This window comes from Plectropomus leopardus, chromosome 9, assembly GCF_008729295.1.
Source record: "Plectropomus leopardus isolate mb chromosome 9, YSFRI_Pleo_2.0, whole genome shotgun sequence".
NCBI lineage: Eukaryota > Metazoa > Chordata > Actinopteri > Perciformes > Serranidae > Plectropomus > Plectropomus leopardus.
Window position 1 is genome coordinate 23,400,183 of NC_056471.1, and position 12,101 is coordinate 23,412,283.

The window sequence follows — 12,101 nt, forward strand, 5'->3', positions numbered from 1 at the left end:
GTGTTTTTATTATGTGACGTCAAAGAAAAAAATACGTAGGATATTTAATATTGATTTAGCCCATGGCAAGATTTCCTCCCAGCATGTTCCTACATAGAAACCATCATGTCTATAATGTTTATTCATGATTGCCTCGTCATGGTGCCGGATGTTGAAGTCCACACGCATTGCACGAGAGAGCCAGGTCAGGGTGTTAATGACGTAACATTTTCATTAATTTATTTTCTAAATTTTTCATTATTTTATTTTGAAATTGGTTTAAGCTGATTTGCATTGCTGAATTTGTTTGTTTATTGGCTTTGTTTCTTTTTTTTCTCGATTACACGATATTTGTATTTATTATGTCTTTTAGATTTTTCATAAGCCTCCTGGCGTTTTATTAATCTCACCTGCACAACCTTGTCTGCTTTTGTTGGATTAATTTTTGTTTTGTAAAAATAAATCATAAATTTAAAAAAAAATAAAACAAAAATATAAAGCAATAATGCGCACAGTCGCAACTTCAAAATGTAAAATATGCTGCAGAATGAAACGGAAATACTATTTTATGATGCTATCTGCTTTGGCACCAACATCGCCATGTCACCGGGGGTCAAAATATCCATACGAGTCCACAATAACCCCCTGGATCCCCATTGAGGAGATCTGTTGTAAAATATGACTTGTTACAAATAATTGTCCATTGTAAGAGAAAACAAGGTCAAATCAGTGAAAAGTTATCCTTAGCATCTCCTCTGTGCTTCCACTGGGAGAGATTAGTCTGCTACTCTTTTTTGTCTCCAGTAGCACCCTCTCAAAGACCCCCGTGGGTCCACCCAGATCCCACTTTTAGTCCCCATATCGATCATCTCACCCACAGCTCCGTGTCTCAACTTGTACGCTGTAATTGCCCGTTGAGTCGTCCATCTGCAGAAGAACAGGTAGTTGGCCGTGTTTCATTGCTGTACTTTGCCCCACCCACCAGCAGCTCCCAGCCCTCCTGTGTAACCCCTGATTGGCTGAGGGGATTGCAGGTCCTGAGACTGAGCGCTCGGCTCGGAGCTGCGCGTCCGCCAGTGTGCACCAGTGAAGCGAGAGGAGCGCTTGTTGGAGTCAACTAGACAGCCTACTGGCAACGAGTGGTGATTTCTTTTTTTCTGCCTCAACCAGGCTGGATATAGGCTACTGTGCTTCTACTTTGCTGCAGCCCAGTGTTGAGAGCGTTTTGCACATACTGTAGGCATCGTTTCCTCCCCGCTGGCTATTTTCAACGGATTTTTTTGAATGTTGCATGGACTAATTATCGGGATATGTGCAGTCTTTTTTTTCTAAGTGAGATACGGAGGAAATTAATTAGTAAGTAAAAAGCTTCAAGACTTGCGGACGGGATGAAAGACTAAATCTGCTGGAAATAAAAAAGGTAATCGGGACTTCAGTGTGATGAGACATTCCTGCAATTATGTTCTTTAGGCAAAGATATCCGGATTTAAGCTGTTGAATAATTTTGTGACTGCAGCTCCTTTAAGCTTTTTTTGATAGCCGAAGAGGATTTTTTTTTTTTTTGCTTGTAATATCTCACCCAGAGCACTGATGTTTATCCAAAATGCGACTTAAATCTGTGCTGGCATCAAAGCGGAGAATTTAACACGGACTTTTGACTTCATCTGCACGGAAGATTTAAACATTTTTTGGACTTGGCTCGCAGGAATTCTCATATATGCAGCCTCCTTTTTTCCTCCACTTGAAAATGGACAGTTCATCATATGAGTCATGTGTAAGACCAGTTTTTGCCGCTTGAGAAGAGCTGCACGGATTTACACGGCTAAATCAGTGTTGTGAGAAGCTCCAGCATGTTTTCACAGATCTGTCGTCCCCAATGTTTCGCCCGCTGCAGTAGACCGGAGGATGTGCTCTGCCCGAGAAGAGTAAAATAGGCTGAGGCACTTGTTACAATTATAGCTTTCGCACCATGATATAATTTGCATACCACAAGAGCTATTCGTCACTTAAACACTTTTTCTGGACATTTGACTGAGATGATTCATTTGGAACATTTTTCCTGTTTTCTCTGACGTGCGTACTCGTGCGTAATTATCTTTATTAGGGAGAGAAAAACTCAACAGGTACAATGCAAACCAAGGAAATGGAATTAATACAATTAATTGCTGTGTTCCTCTTATTTTGGGTCGGGACTGAGGCTGTGATCAACCTCAAGTATGGAATAAACGAGGAGATGAAGCCCGGGTCAGTGATTGGAAACGTGACAAAGGACGCGCTAAAGCAAGGATTTCAGATAGCACCGCAGCCCCCGTACTTAAGGGTTATTTCCAATTCCGAGCCACGATGGGTGGAACTGAGTCCAGCCGGAATCCTTACAACCCAAATGAAAATAGATCGGGACGTAGTTTGTCGACAGAACCCAAAGTGCATTATTTCCCTAGAAGTGATGTCAAACTCAATGGAGATCTGTGTCATCAAAGTTGAAATCGAGGATTTGAACGATAACGCACCCAGATTCCCAACGAGCCACATTGACATTGAAATCTCCGAGAATGCCTCCCCTGGTACCAGGTTTCCCCTAGAGGGGGCAAGCGATCCGGACTCGGGGATCTTTGGCGTGCAATCATATTCCATCACCCCAAATGAGCTGTTCGGACTGGAAATAAAAACCAGAGGGGATGGGTCCAAAATTGCAGAGCTTGTTGTGCAAAAATCGTTAGACAGGGAGACCCAGTCCCACTATACATATGAAATCAGCGCAGAAGATGGAGGAGACCCTCCTAAGATAGGCGCGGTCCAGTTAAACATCAAGGTGATTGATTCTAATGACAACAACCCTGTTTTTGACGAGCCGGTGTACACAGTGAACGTGATGGAGAACTCCCCCATCAATACATTAGTCATAGACTTGAATGCAACGGATCCTGACGAGGGCACTAATGGAGAGGTTGTGTACTCGTTCAACAGTTACGTCACCGAGAAAACGAGGGACGCGTTCAAAATTGACCCCAGAACCGGGATCATCACCGTCAACGGTGTTTTGGATTACGAAACGGCGCAAATCTACGAGATCGACGTCCAGGCCAAAGATTTAGGTCCCAACTCTATTCCAGCTCACTGCAAAGTCACAGTGAACGTCATGGACACCAACGATAACCCACCTGTCATCAGTTTACTCTCACTCAACACGGAGATGGTGGAAGTTAGTGAGAACGCGCAGCGTGGATATGTCATCGCGCTCGTGCGGGTGTCAGATAAGGATTCTGGGGCAAACGGCAAAGTGCAGTGCAGGCTGCAGGGCAATGTGCCGTTCAGGCTGCAAGAATACGAGAGCTTCTCCACTATACTTGTTGACGGCAGGCTGGACAGAGAGCAAAAGGACACATACAACCTGACTATCCAGGCGGAGGACAGTGGCATGCCTCCTTTACGCGCCACAAAGTCTTTGGTAGTCAAAGTCACAGATGAAAATGACAACCCTCCCCACTTCCTAAAACCACACTATCAAGAGATGGTGATGGAAAACAACCTCCCCGGTTCATGTCTGCTCGCTGTCTCAGCAGAAGACCCGGATTTGGGCATGAATGGCACAGTTTCCTACTCCATAGTCCCCGGTGAGATTAAGCACATGGATGTAAACACATATGTCAGCATAAACCCATCAGGCCGCATTTATTCCATGAGATCATTCGACCATGAATACACCAGGACTTTTGATTTCAAAGTTTTGGCCAGAGACAACGGCAACCCCTCTTTATCGAGCAACGCCACGGTGCGTATTGTTGTCCTTGACGTCAACGACAACACACCTGTGATGACAAACCCCCCGCTGGTGAACGGCACAGCGGAGGTTTCCATCCCCAGAAACGCAGTGGTGGGTTACATGGTGACCCAGGTGAAGGCAGACGACTACGACGAGGGGGAGAACGGCCGGCTCACCTACACCATCTCAGAGGGGGACAGGGGCTTCTTTGAGATCGACCAGGTGAACGGGGAGGTGCGCTCCACCCGGATGTTTGGAGAGCACGCCAAATCCACCTATGAGATCACAGTGGTGGCGAGGGACCACGGCAAACCCTCCCTCTCCGCCTCGGCCTACATCGTGGTGTACCTCTCCCCAGACCTGAACGCGCAGGAGACTATTGGACCTGTCAACCTGTCCCTCATCTTCATCATCGCGCTGGGCTCTATCGCAGCCATCCTGTTTGTCACCATGATTTTTGTGGCCGTCAAGTGCAAGAGGGACAACAAGGAGATCCGGACGTACAACTGCAGGTACTGACTACATCGTGTGTGTGTTTGTGTGTGTCTGTGTGTGTGTGCATGTGTGAGAGAGAGCGTGCGCCCGCTCCTGAAACTGTGACTTGTGAGTGCTTTTGTCATGCAGCATGTAGAGAGAGGCCTGAATGTGAGGACTGCAGATTTTCTCCCCCTCACAGCTCACACTGAGCTAGAAAATGAACCCGCCTGCTTTAAATCAGACTGCCGAGGCCCACTGTTCCGTGTTAAGGAAACGTGATTGATTGATTTAATCCTCCCATTGTAGCCAATTGACTCATAAATATGACGGTTCAACTGTCATGTTCAATTTGCGGGTGTGTTGCCGGACAATTAACGTCCCACTGGTTCAATAGCAGTCCCAGACATTTATTATTTAACGTCCACCATGGCTGATTGGCTGTTATCAGCTTTAATCCAGTGTGATTATGGACAGTCCTCCAGGATCACTCAGATTTGCTTCTGCTTTCTTTCTGCACCAGAAAATATCCGGAGCAGCAAAATAAAATTTAGATTTATTTTTTTTAAAAGCATGTAAATCACATCATCATTTACTGTTTACCCAGTTTTCCTGGAAAGGAGCAGATTATTATTTTCCAGACCTTTGCATATTGAGCATTCTGTGGGTTTTTTTGTTCATCAATCTGAACATCAGCTCTGGCTTTGATTTCCCTGTGCCACATTACCACTATAAATTTACATATAGATTGGATTTGAGAATTTAACCTGAAGCTATAATCATATTTTGCTCTAAACATAATTTTGTTAATTCCAAATTAACTTGAGCCATTTTTCAAGCATGAAAAAAAATCTAAAAACTCACCCAGTGTCACTCAGATTATTCTCTCAATACAGATTAAAAATGTGTTTTTATTTTTATTGTTCTCGTGTCACATTTGGTTGTGTTCTTATTTGTGAATTTAAGATCTTTAACTGTAAAATAAATTCTTGTTCTTCCTCCAGAAGCTATAAGAAAAACTACTCCAGCCACCCTTGTATTGTTAAAGCAACATCTCTTCTCATCATTGGAATGCAAAAAAAAAGCACTCGAATATGTTTTATTCACACCTGAATCGCTATAGAGGCAGTGTGTTGACATCTTGATCACAGCGGCTACTTTACGCAGTTATCATATTTTTAATGGCAGATCTACATTCTGCTCAGAGGAGAAGCAATGACAGACAACCACAAATTCCAAATTCAAAACTGCTCTCAGTACTTTGCTCTGCTCATGTGAGCCACTCTCCCCGCTGGGTGCTTTAATCAGCACTGATGTGTTCTGCTTCTCAGTCGCCACCTCGAATATGAGGAGCAGTTATCTCCAATTTATTGCTTGTCCTCTGTCAGTCTGTCTGACTCTGAAGATCCCCCCCCCCCTTTCCAGATTTCAATTTGGGGCGCGGGGGTTAGAGAGACAACATGTTAAAATGATAAATGAAAAAGAGATGGAGTATTTTCTACTCTTGCAGCTGCCCATTTTCTTTCCTCTGAATCAAGGGGGAGCAGAATATGGGGGGAGGAGGAGGGAGGCTGTTTTGAAGATGCAATCTGAAAGAAAAATGAAAAAGACAAACTGCAGATTTTTCGAAGCGACAGAGGATTAGAGCTGCATTCTAGTGAGCAACAGAGGCCAGTGGGGGCTAGTATAGCAGAGACGTTGCTGGAGCAGGAACAGAGACATTCCAGATATTGCAATTTCATGGGTAGCTATAGTTTTGTTGTGGGCTTAAAAGGGAAAATAAACCATATGTTCCATGCCGTAAGGTTAAAAATTGGCCTCCTCTAGAGTTTGAAGTGATGCAGATGGTAAAATATCACAAATGATATGGAATATGTTAAGTGGATTTTTGTAGTCATCACTATAGAGAACGTAGCATATGTTCTCCTGTGGAAAACTGCGAAGCTGTGCGAAGAATGGATATTTCCCCCCAGTCTGTGGATCCTTTGATAAAACATGGCTGTGTTGCTCATTTACTCTTATTAAAGTCAAAATACTCAGTTCAAGTTTGCAGCAGCCTCCGAGAGCAACTAAATGAATTTGAATCTGCAGTTCTCTTGCAGGCCGTGCTGCTAGTGGGCTCACTTGATAACGAAAGAAAAAAAAATGGAATTAGTGTGGGTTGTGTGCTTTGAATATGATTGCATATACCGGTAGTGCTGCTCTGTATCAGTGTGTTCTTTGCTTTGCTTCTGTGGTTTTTGGCATGTTTGCATATTGCCTGCCTGTTTGTGACATGTCGATTGCTGAGCATGCAAATGCAAACAAAACAAGGGATAACAGCTCCATTGCGAGCCGGGAGTGGGGAGTCACTTTAAGTGTGCTGTTCCACCCCTGGACGCGAGCAATGAGCGGTTTTGTCTGGCACCCACGGTCGAACAGCGCCCTTGCTGGCACGGCGGGTGCGCTTTTTGACCGTGCGGACAGAGGAGGGGAAGGCAGAACACTGCTTTATTGAGTCTGTTCAGTTTCTTCTACTTGCGCAGGGTGGCGGAGTACTCATATGGCAACCAGAAGAAGTCCAGCAAGAAGAAGAAGCTGAGCAAGAACGACATCCGCCTGGTGCCCCGCGACGTCGAGGAGACGGACAAGATGAATGTGGTGAGTTGCTCGTCTCTCACCTCCTCGCTCAACTACTTCGACTACCACCAGCAGAGCCTGCCACTGGGCTGCAGGCGCTCCGAGAGCACCTTCCTCAACGTGGAGAACCAGAACTCACGCAATGCAGCTCCCAACCATGGCTATCAGCACCCATTCACCGGTCAGGGCCACCAGCAGCCAGACCTCATCATCAACGGCATGCCACTGCCAGAGGTGAGATACAATCCGCTGTGCTCTGTCCTTGGCTGCTTTGAGTTTCAAATTAATTCTCATGACTAAACGTGAAGGAACGGTCGGTTTCTTTTTCATTAATTATCATTGATAGTCTGAATCTTAAGAATGAGCTGTAGAGAAACGCCACCTTTCAACACATCTCAAGGTCTAGCGATATTCAGCATTCCATCGTACCGCAGATTATAATGTCAGTGAAATGTCTCCCTGTTATTGATGGATAGCTGAGCGATCTGAAATGGCACGTGTGACGTCCTGTCAGTCGATTTAAGTGGAATCCTTCAAGGCATTTCGAGGAGACATCAGGGCCAACCTGTGACTGAGAGCGCTTTGCCAAGCAGAATTTGGAGGCCTGACAAAGTGGATTATTTGGCCTCTCTTACTCCACTTGTTTCTGTATTTGTTGGTGCTGAGCTATTGCAAAAAAAAGAAAGTTTGAGCACCTGCCAGGTGTATTGACCCCTCTAACCAGCTCCAGCACACGTCATTTCAGGTGCGAGTGGAGAGAATAATCATCGCCTTTATCTGTGTGTTGTCCATTTATCTGCAGTGTTTCCTGCATGGCCGCTCTGCACAGCCAGCCATTGAATTACCCTGACATACCATGCATGGCTCCAGCAGAGCGCTGAAAGTCTGACTTGAACGACTATTCAGGCTGACAGAGTGTATGTAGACCAGCTGATCTTTAGTTTATAGATTTTTTGTACGTATGAACTGCTCTATTGGATTCTTTTGGAAACCTTTCTCCGCATGACCCACTTCTCCTTGATCCCACGGGAGTAAGGGGCATTTATGTTTGTGTGAGTGTTTGCGCAAGAATGTGTATCGCTCCTATAGACAGCAGCAAATAAGCTCCTCGCACACACACTCTTGTAATTGATGACTCCAATCTCCGTTTGACATTCAGTGAGAAGACGATGGGGGGGGGGGGGGAGTGCAGGTCTTAAAACAAGAAACACAAGATGGATATTGATGTATTGACTGGATGATCCAGAGAGATCCAGGCACCGGTGGATCCTGAGGGGTCAATGAGACCTACTTACAGGCATGCTGATTTACTGAGCCTGTCTGAGCTGGATCTGAGTGTGTGTCTGAGTGTGTGTTTGAATAACACAGGTGGAAGGAATGAGGGATGTTGCAGGAGGTGGTGGTGGTGTTGGGGGGCTGTGGTGTTGTCCGGTCAGCGGAGGCAGTGGTGGGGGGATTCAGCAGGTATGCGCAGTGACCCGTGTGCTGTGATTGTATTTGCTGGTAGGCAGCGCTATGCAGGTCACCACCAGCCTTTTTCCTCAGCCAAGAAAATGTGGGTCTCTGGCTGCACAAAGAAATCAACCGACGCTGTAAAAAGCTCCAGCGAGCATCCTGTCTCTGTGGCTTAACCATCCAATAAAAGCACATTTGCCGCAGGATTAGGAGAGCCTTTATTTGTTTCAGCTAATGAAAAAGTGGAGTGGGAGACAAATAGGGTTGAAGATTGATTTAGATGATTCCATATGCAAAGCTCGGAGTGGTCTTGATAGAGCTGTGTGAGGGCAGATAGAGAGATACGAAGGGAAGAAAGCGAGCGAAGGGTGAATGAGTCTCAGTGCCAGGTGTCTGAGCCCCGACAACGTTTTCTCATTTGCTTAGAGGCGTTTGATTGGCTTGATAGAAGCCGGGCCTGTTTAGCATGCAGCTTCCATTGCGCTCCGCCTTGCACATGATGTTGACAAACATCTCTTTGACCCGGCCTTTGCATATTTTTTTCCCTGGACTGAGAAGAGAGAATGTGTGTGTGTGATTGAGAAATAGCGGTAGCAGGAGCACGCCTTCTACCCTCCGACAGAGTAACCCCAGCGCAACAACAGTTGTCGTTGTTTTCTTTCCTCCCCATTGTGACATTTGCGAGCGACAGAAGCTCTACAGTATGTACAAATGTTGCTCTTAAATAAAAAATGTTCTCAGTATAATTACAATGCCATTTATAGCACAAACAAACAGCAGTGAAATGACTGATAATTGCTTTGTTACAATGAGCAAGCTTGGGCTTGAAACCACTTGACTCCACAAGTCCTCAACCCATATCCCATTGACTGGCTAGGACACACGAGTGGCTGCACTGTTGTGATTACTGAGGCTGCTTTGTCCCCAAAAAATTGTTTTCATCCTGAGGGCAACCTCATAATTATCCATGATTCATTTATCCTCGGCGGAAGAGCTTTTTGTTTTTACACCAGGGCACAGTGATAACTCTGTGTTTGTTTGTTTTCCAAACATGTAGATTAAAACGATCATCAGAATGTGGATACGGGGGTCAGATTAGGGTTCGCTAATGAAGGTAAAGAGGATAGGTTCTCTTGCATCTATTTGTCAATTCTGTTTTTGATCAGTGCAAACTTCTCCTCCATTGTTAGTTTATGTGGGGCAGTGAACATCCTGCTTATGTTGGAGCAGCTGGAGTCAAGCTTTTCCTGCTTCAGACAAAGCATGCTGGCTCTCTCTCACACACACACACACACACACACACACACACACACAAACATGGCAGACTTGGCCAAGATAACAGTGACAGGTCTCCCCGAAGGCCTCATACCTGCTATTGCATTGTGTATATTGCATTCTCCCTTGTGAGAATGTGTACCAGCACATATACCTCCCTGAACATCGCTGTCCATTGTTTTGAAAAGCATCAGCTGTGAGATGTTTGTTAGACCTGCCTGTGGTAGCACTAATATGAATGCTCACAGGAGAATAGAGCTGTCTTCCATGGCTTAATTATAGTGAATCACTTGGTGGGGGAGACAATTATACAGTAAAGGAATGGCCTTTGGCTAGAATGTTTTTTAATTTGTAATGTGTTCTAAGGCTTCTCACACCTGTGATTCCAGATAATGAGCATAGCAGGAAAATAAGATATCTTACTTTATTGATTATTCAGGTTGGAGATTTTTCCTTTACACATATGATTTTCTTTTTTTTTACAAAAAGGAGGTAAATGAGTTTGGAGGAGGTTGGACTTGGCACTGTGTGGTAGAAAATGTTTGGTGGAGAGTGCGCTTCGCAAGTTTAGTTAATTGATAATCGATGCAGTCATCCTCAACATGCTCTCTGCACGGTTTCCTTAAAGGAACAGCATATAAGATATAAAGGGATCTGCTCCCAGTTAGATTTCCCTCAGTGTTTGTTGTTCAGGAGGGTTTTTTTTTTACCAGGAGCTGAATTATCTGCAGAGGTCCCTTCCTCTCCAAAACACACCTGCACATGTGTGCTCCCCTTTTTTCCAATCCAAACATTTAGAAGGTTTTTACCAGGAGCTGGATTATCCACAGAGGTCTTTCTCTTCCAAAAAAACCCCAAGACCTGGTGGTTTCAAATGATAACAACACTGAATAAAGCGGTATCATGTTACAAATCTGTTTTTCCAGTGCTGTTCGGCATGTTGGAGATGGGCTACTAGCCCAGCACATGCTAATGTCTTTTTTATAATCCAGACGTTCTGGAGGACTCCATAGAGTTCAGACCAGGTGATTAAAATTGATGAAAACATTGAATAAAGAAGTTTCATGTTTTCAAAAAATCAGTGTTTCTCCAACACTGTTTGGCTCATCAAAGATAGGCCACTAGCCAGCACCTTCTAATGTGTGTTCACCTTTTTTCTTTATTACCTAAAGATTCAGATGTTCGAGTGGTTGTTACAGGGAGCCGGTTTTCTGAGGTTTCTACCCCTCCAAAACAAACAGACCTGGCAATTTAAATTGGTAGAAAACACTGTATAAACTTGTTTTTCGTCACAAATCAGACGTTTTTTTGTTTTTTTCAGCACGTCTCAGACGGGCCCCTAGCCTTACACCTGCTAAAGTGTGCTCACCTTTTGTCTCTGATAACATAAGGTCAGGATGTTCATGTGGTTTTTATCAGGAGCCAAATTTTCCTCAGAGTTCTCTTCCTCTCCAAAACAAATGGACCTGTTGATAAAAATAGAATAAAGCAGTTTCACTTTATAAAATCTGCATTTTCCAGCAGTACTCCTTGCAGGGGAGCTGCTTACTATGGTGGCTGACGCGAAAACCATAATTACCCTGTCTTGAGCCAGTGTTTTGTTTGTCCATTCTGGGCTCTTTTTGAAACATGGCAGTGCAACATGGCAATCTGCATAGATAAGGACCTTATTTTCATGTGTTTCCACACTATAGGAAACATACACATTGTATTATATTCCATTTCATGTGCGCCACAGTGTTAGGTTAGATTCTGACAAAAGAGAAATGGATATACATTTCTGTTTGTTTGTTCAGTTTTCAGTCTATCAAAGGAACCTAAATGAGAAAATGGAAATTTAGAAAGTAACGATAGAAACAAGTGACAGGGTACTCATTGCAGCATTTGTGCTGTTTCTCCCTGTTAGTAAGGAAGACGTTTGATATTGATGTAGGAGAGACAACAGGGAGTGGTTTCAGCGAGGCTGCACATCCCTCGCTATCACTTCACATCAGGACAATATGCATGGGAGCATTCAAACGTGTCATATTGAGCATGCAAAGTAGATGTCATGCTGTCAGTGCATACTACACATCTGTTGAAACTGCCAATCTCCCCCCCACACGCGTACACACGAATGCACTCACACACACAATATTTCTTATGGAGTGTCACATTTATTTGAAATATGGGCTGTGACATTATCATTTACATCATTATGGCTGACTCAGAGAGGAGAAACAAGAGGCGTAATCCAACATATTCGATAATCAAACATTGTTGTGATTCTGCATTTAAAGTACTCTTTTTAATGTTGTTTTGATATCGTCTTCACTCCCTGCCGTTGAATATATTCTTAGCTCTTAATGTTGCTAATAAGATTTTTGTAATAGTTTTTGTCACTGCAGTGATTTTAAAGAACAGCTATAGTGTTAATGAAAAACTTGAATATCTAGTGCTGTAAACAAAGTTTTACAGTATATGATATAATCCATATTTTTCCCCTCATCTCAGCAGCTTTTCAATGCAACTGTGAAAAGCGTTTTGAAGGTCTTTT

General features: G+C 44.0%; 1 protein-coding gene across 5 annotated transcripts in view; it reads left to right on the plus strand.

Annotated features, from left to right (window-relative positions):
• The first annotated feature begins 1,112 nt into the window (after positions 1-1,112).
• pcdh19 (protocadherin 19) overlaps positions 1,113-12,101 on the plus strand; it is a 69,531-nt gene continuing 58,542 nt past the window's right edge. For 2 of the 5 annotated variants that reach the window (XM_042493624.1, XM_042493628.1), the window contains exons 1-2: positions 1,113-4,254; positions 6,724-7,069. In XM_042493624.1, coding sequence (XP_042349558.1) covers positions 2,108-4,254; positions 6,724-7,069 — 2,493 coding nt within the window. In that variant the 5' untranslated portion in view covers positions 1,113-2,107. The remainder of the gene's footprint in view (positions 4,255-6,723; positions 7,070-12,101) is intronic. The other 3 variants (XM_042493626.1, XM_042493625.1, XM_042493627.1) reach the window with 3 other exon arrangements.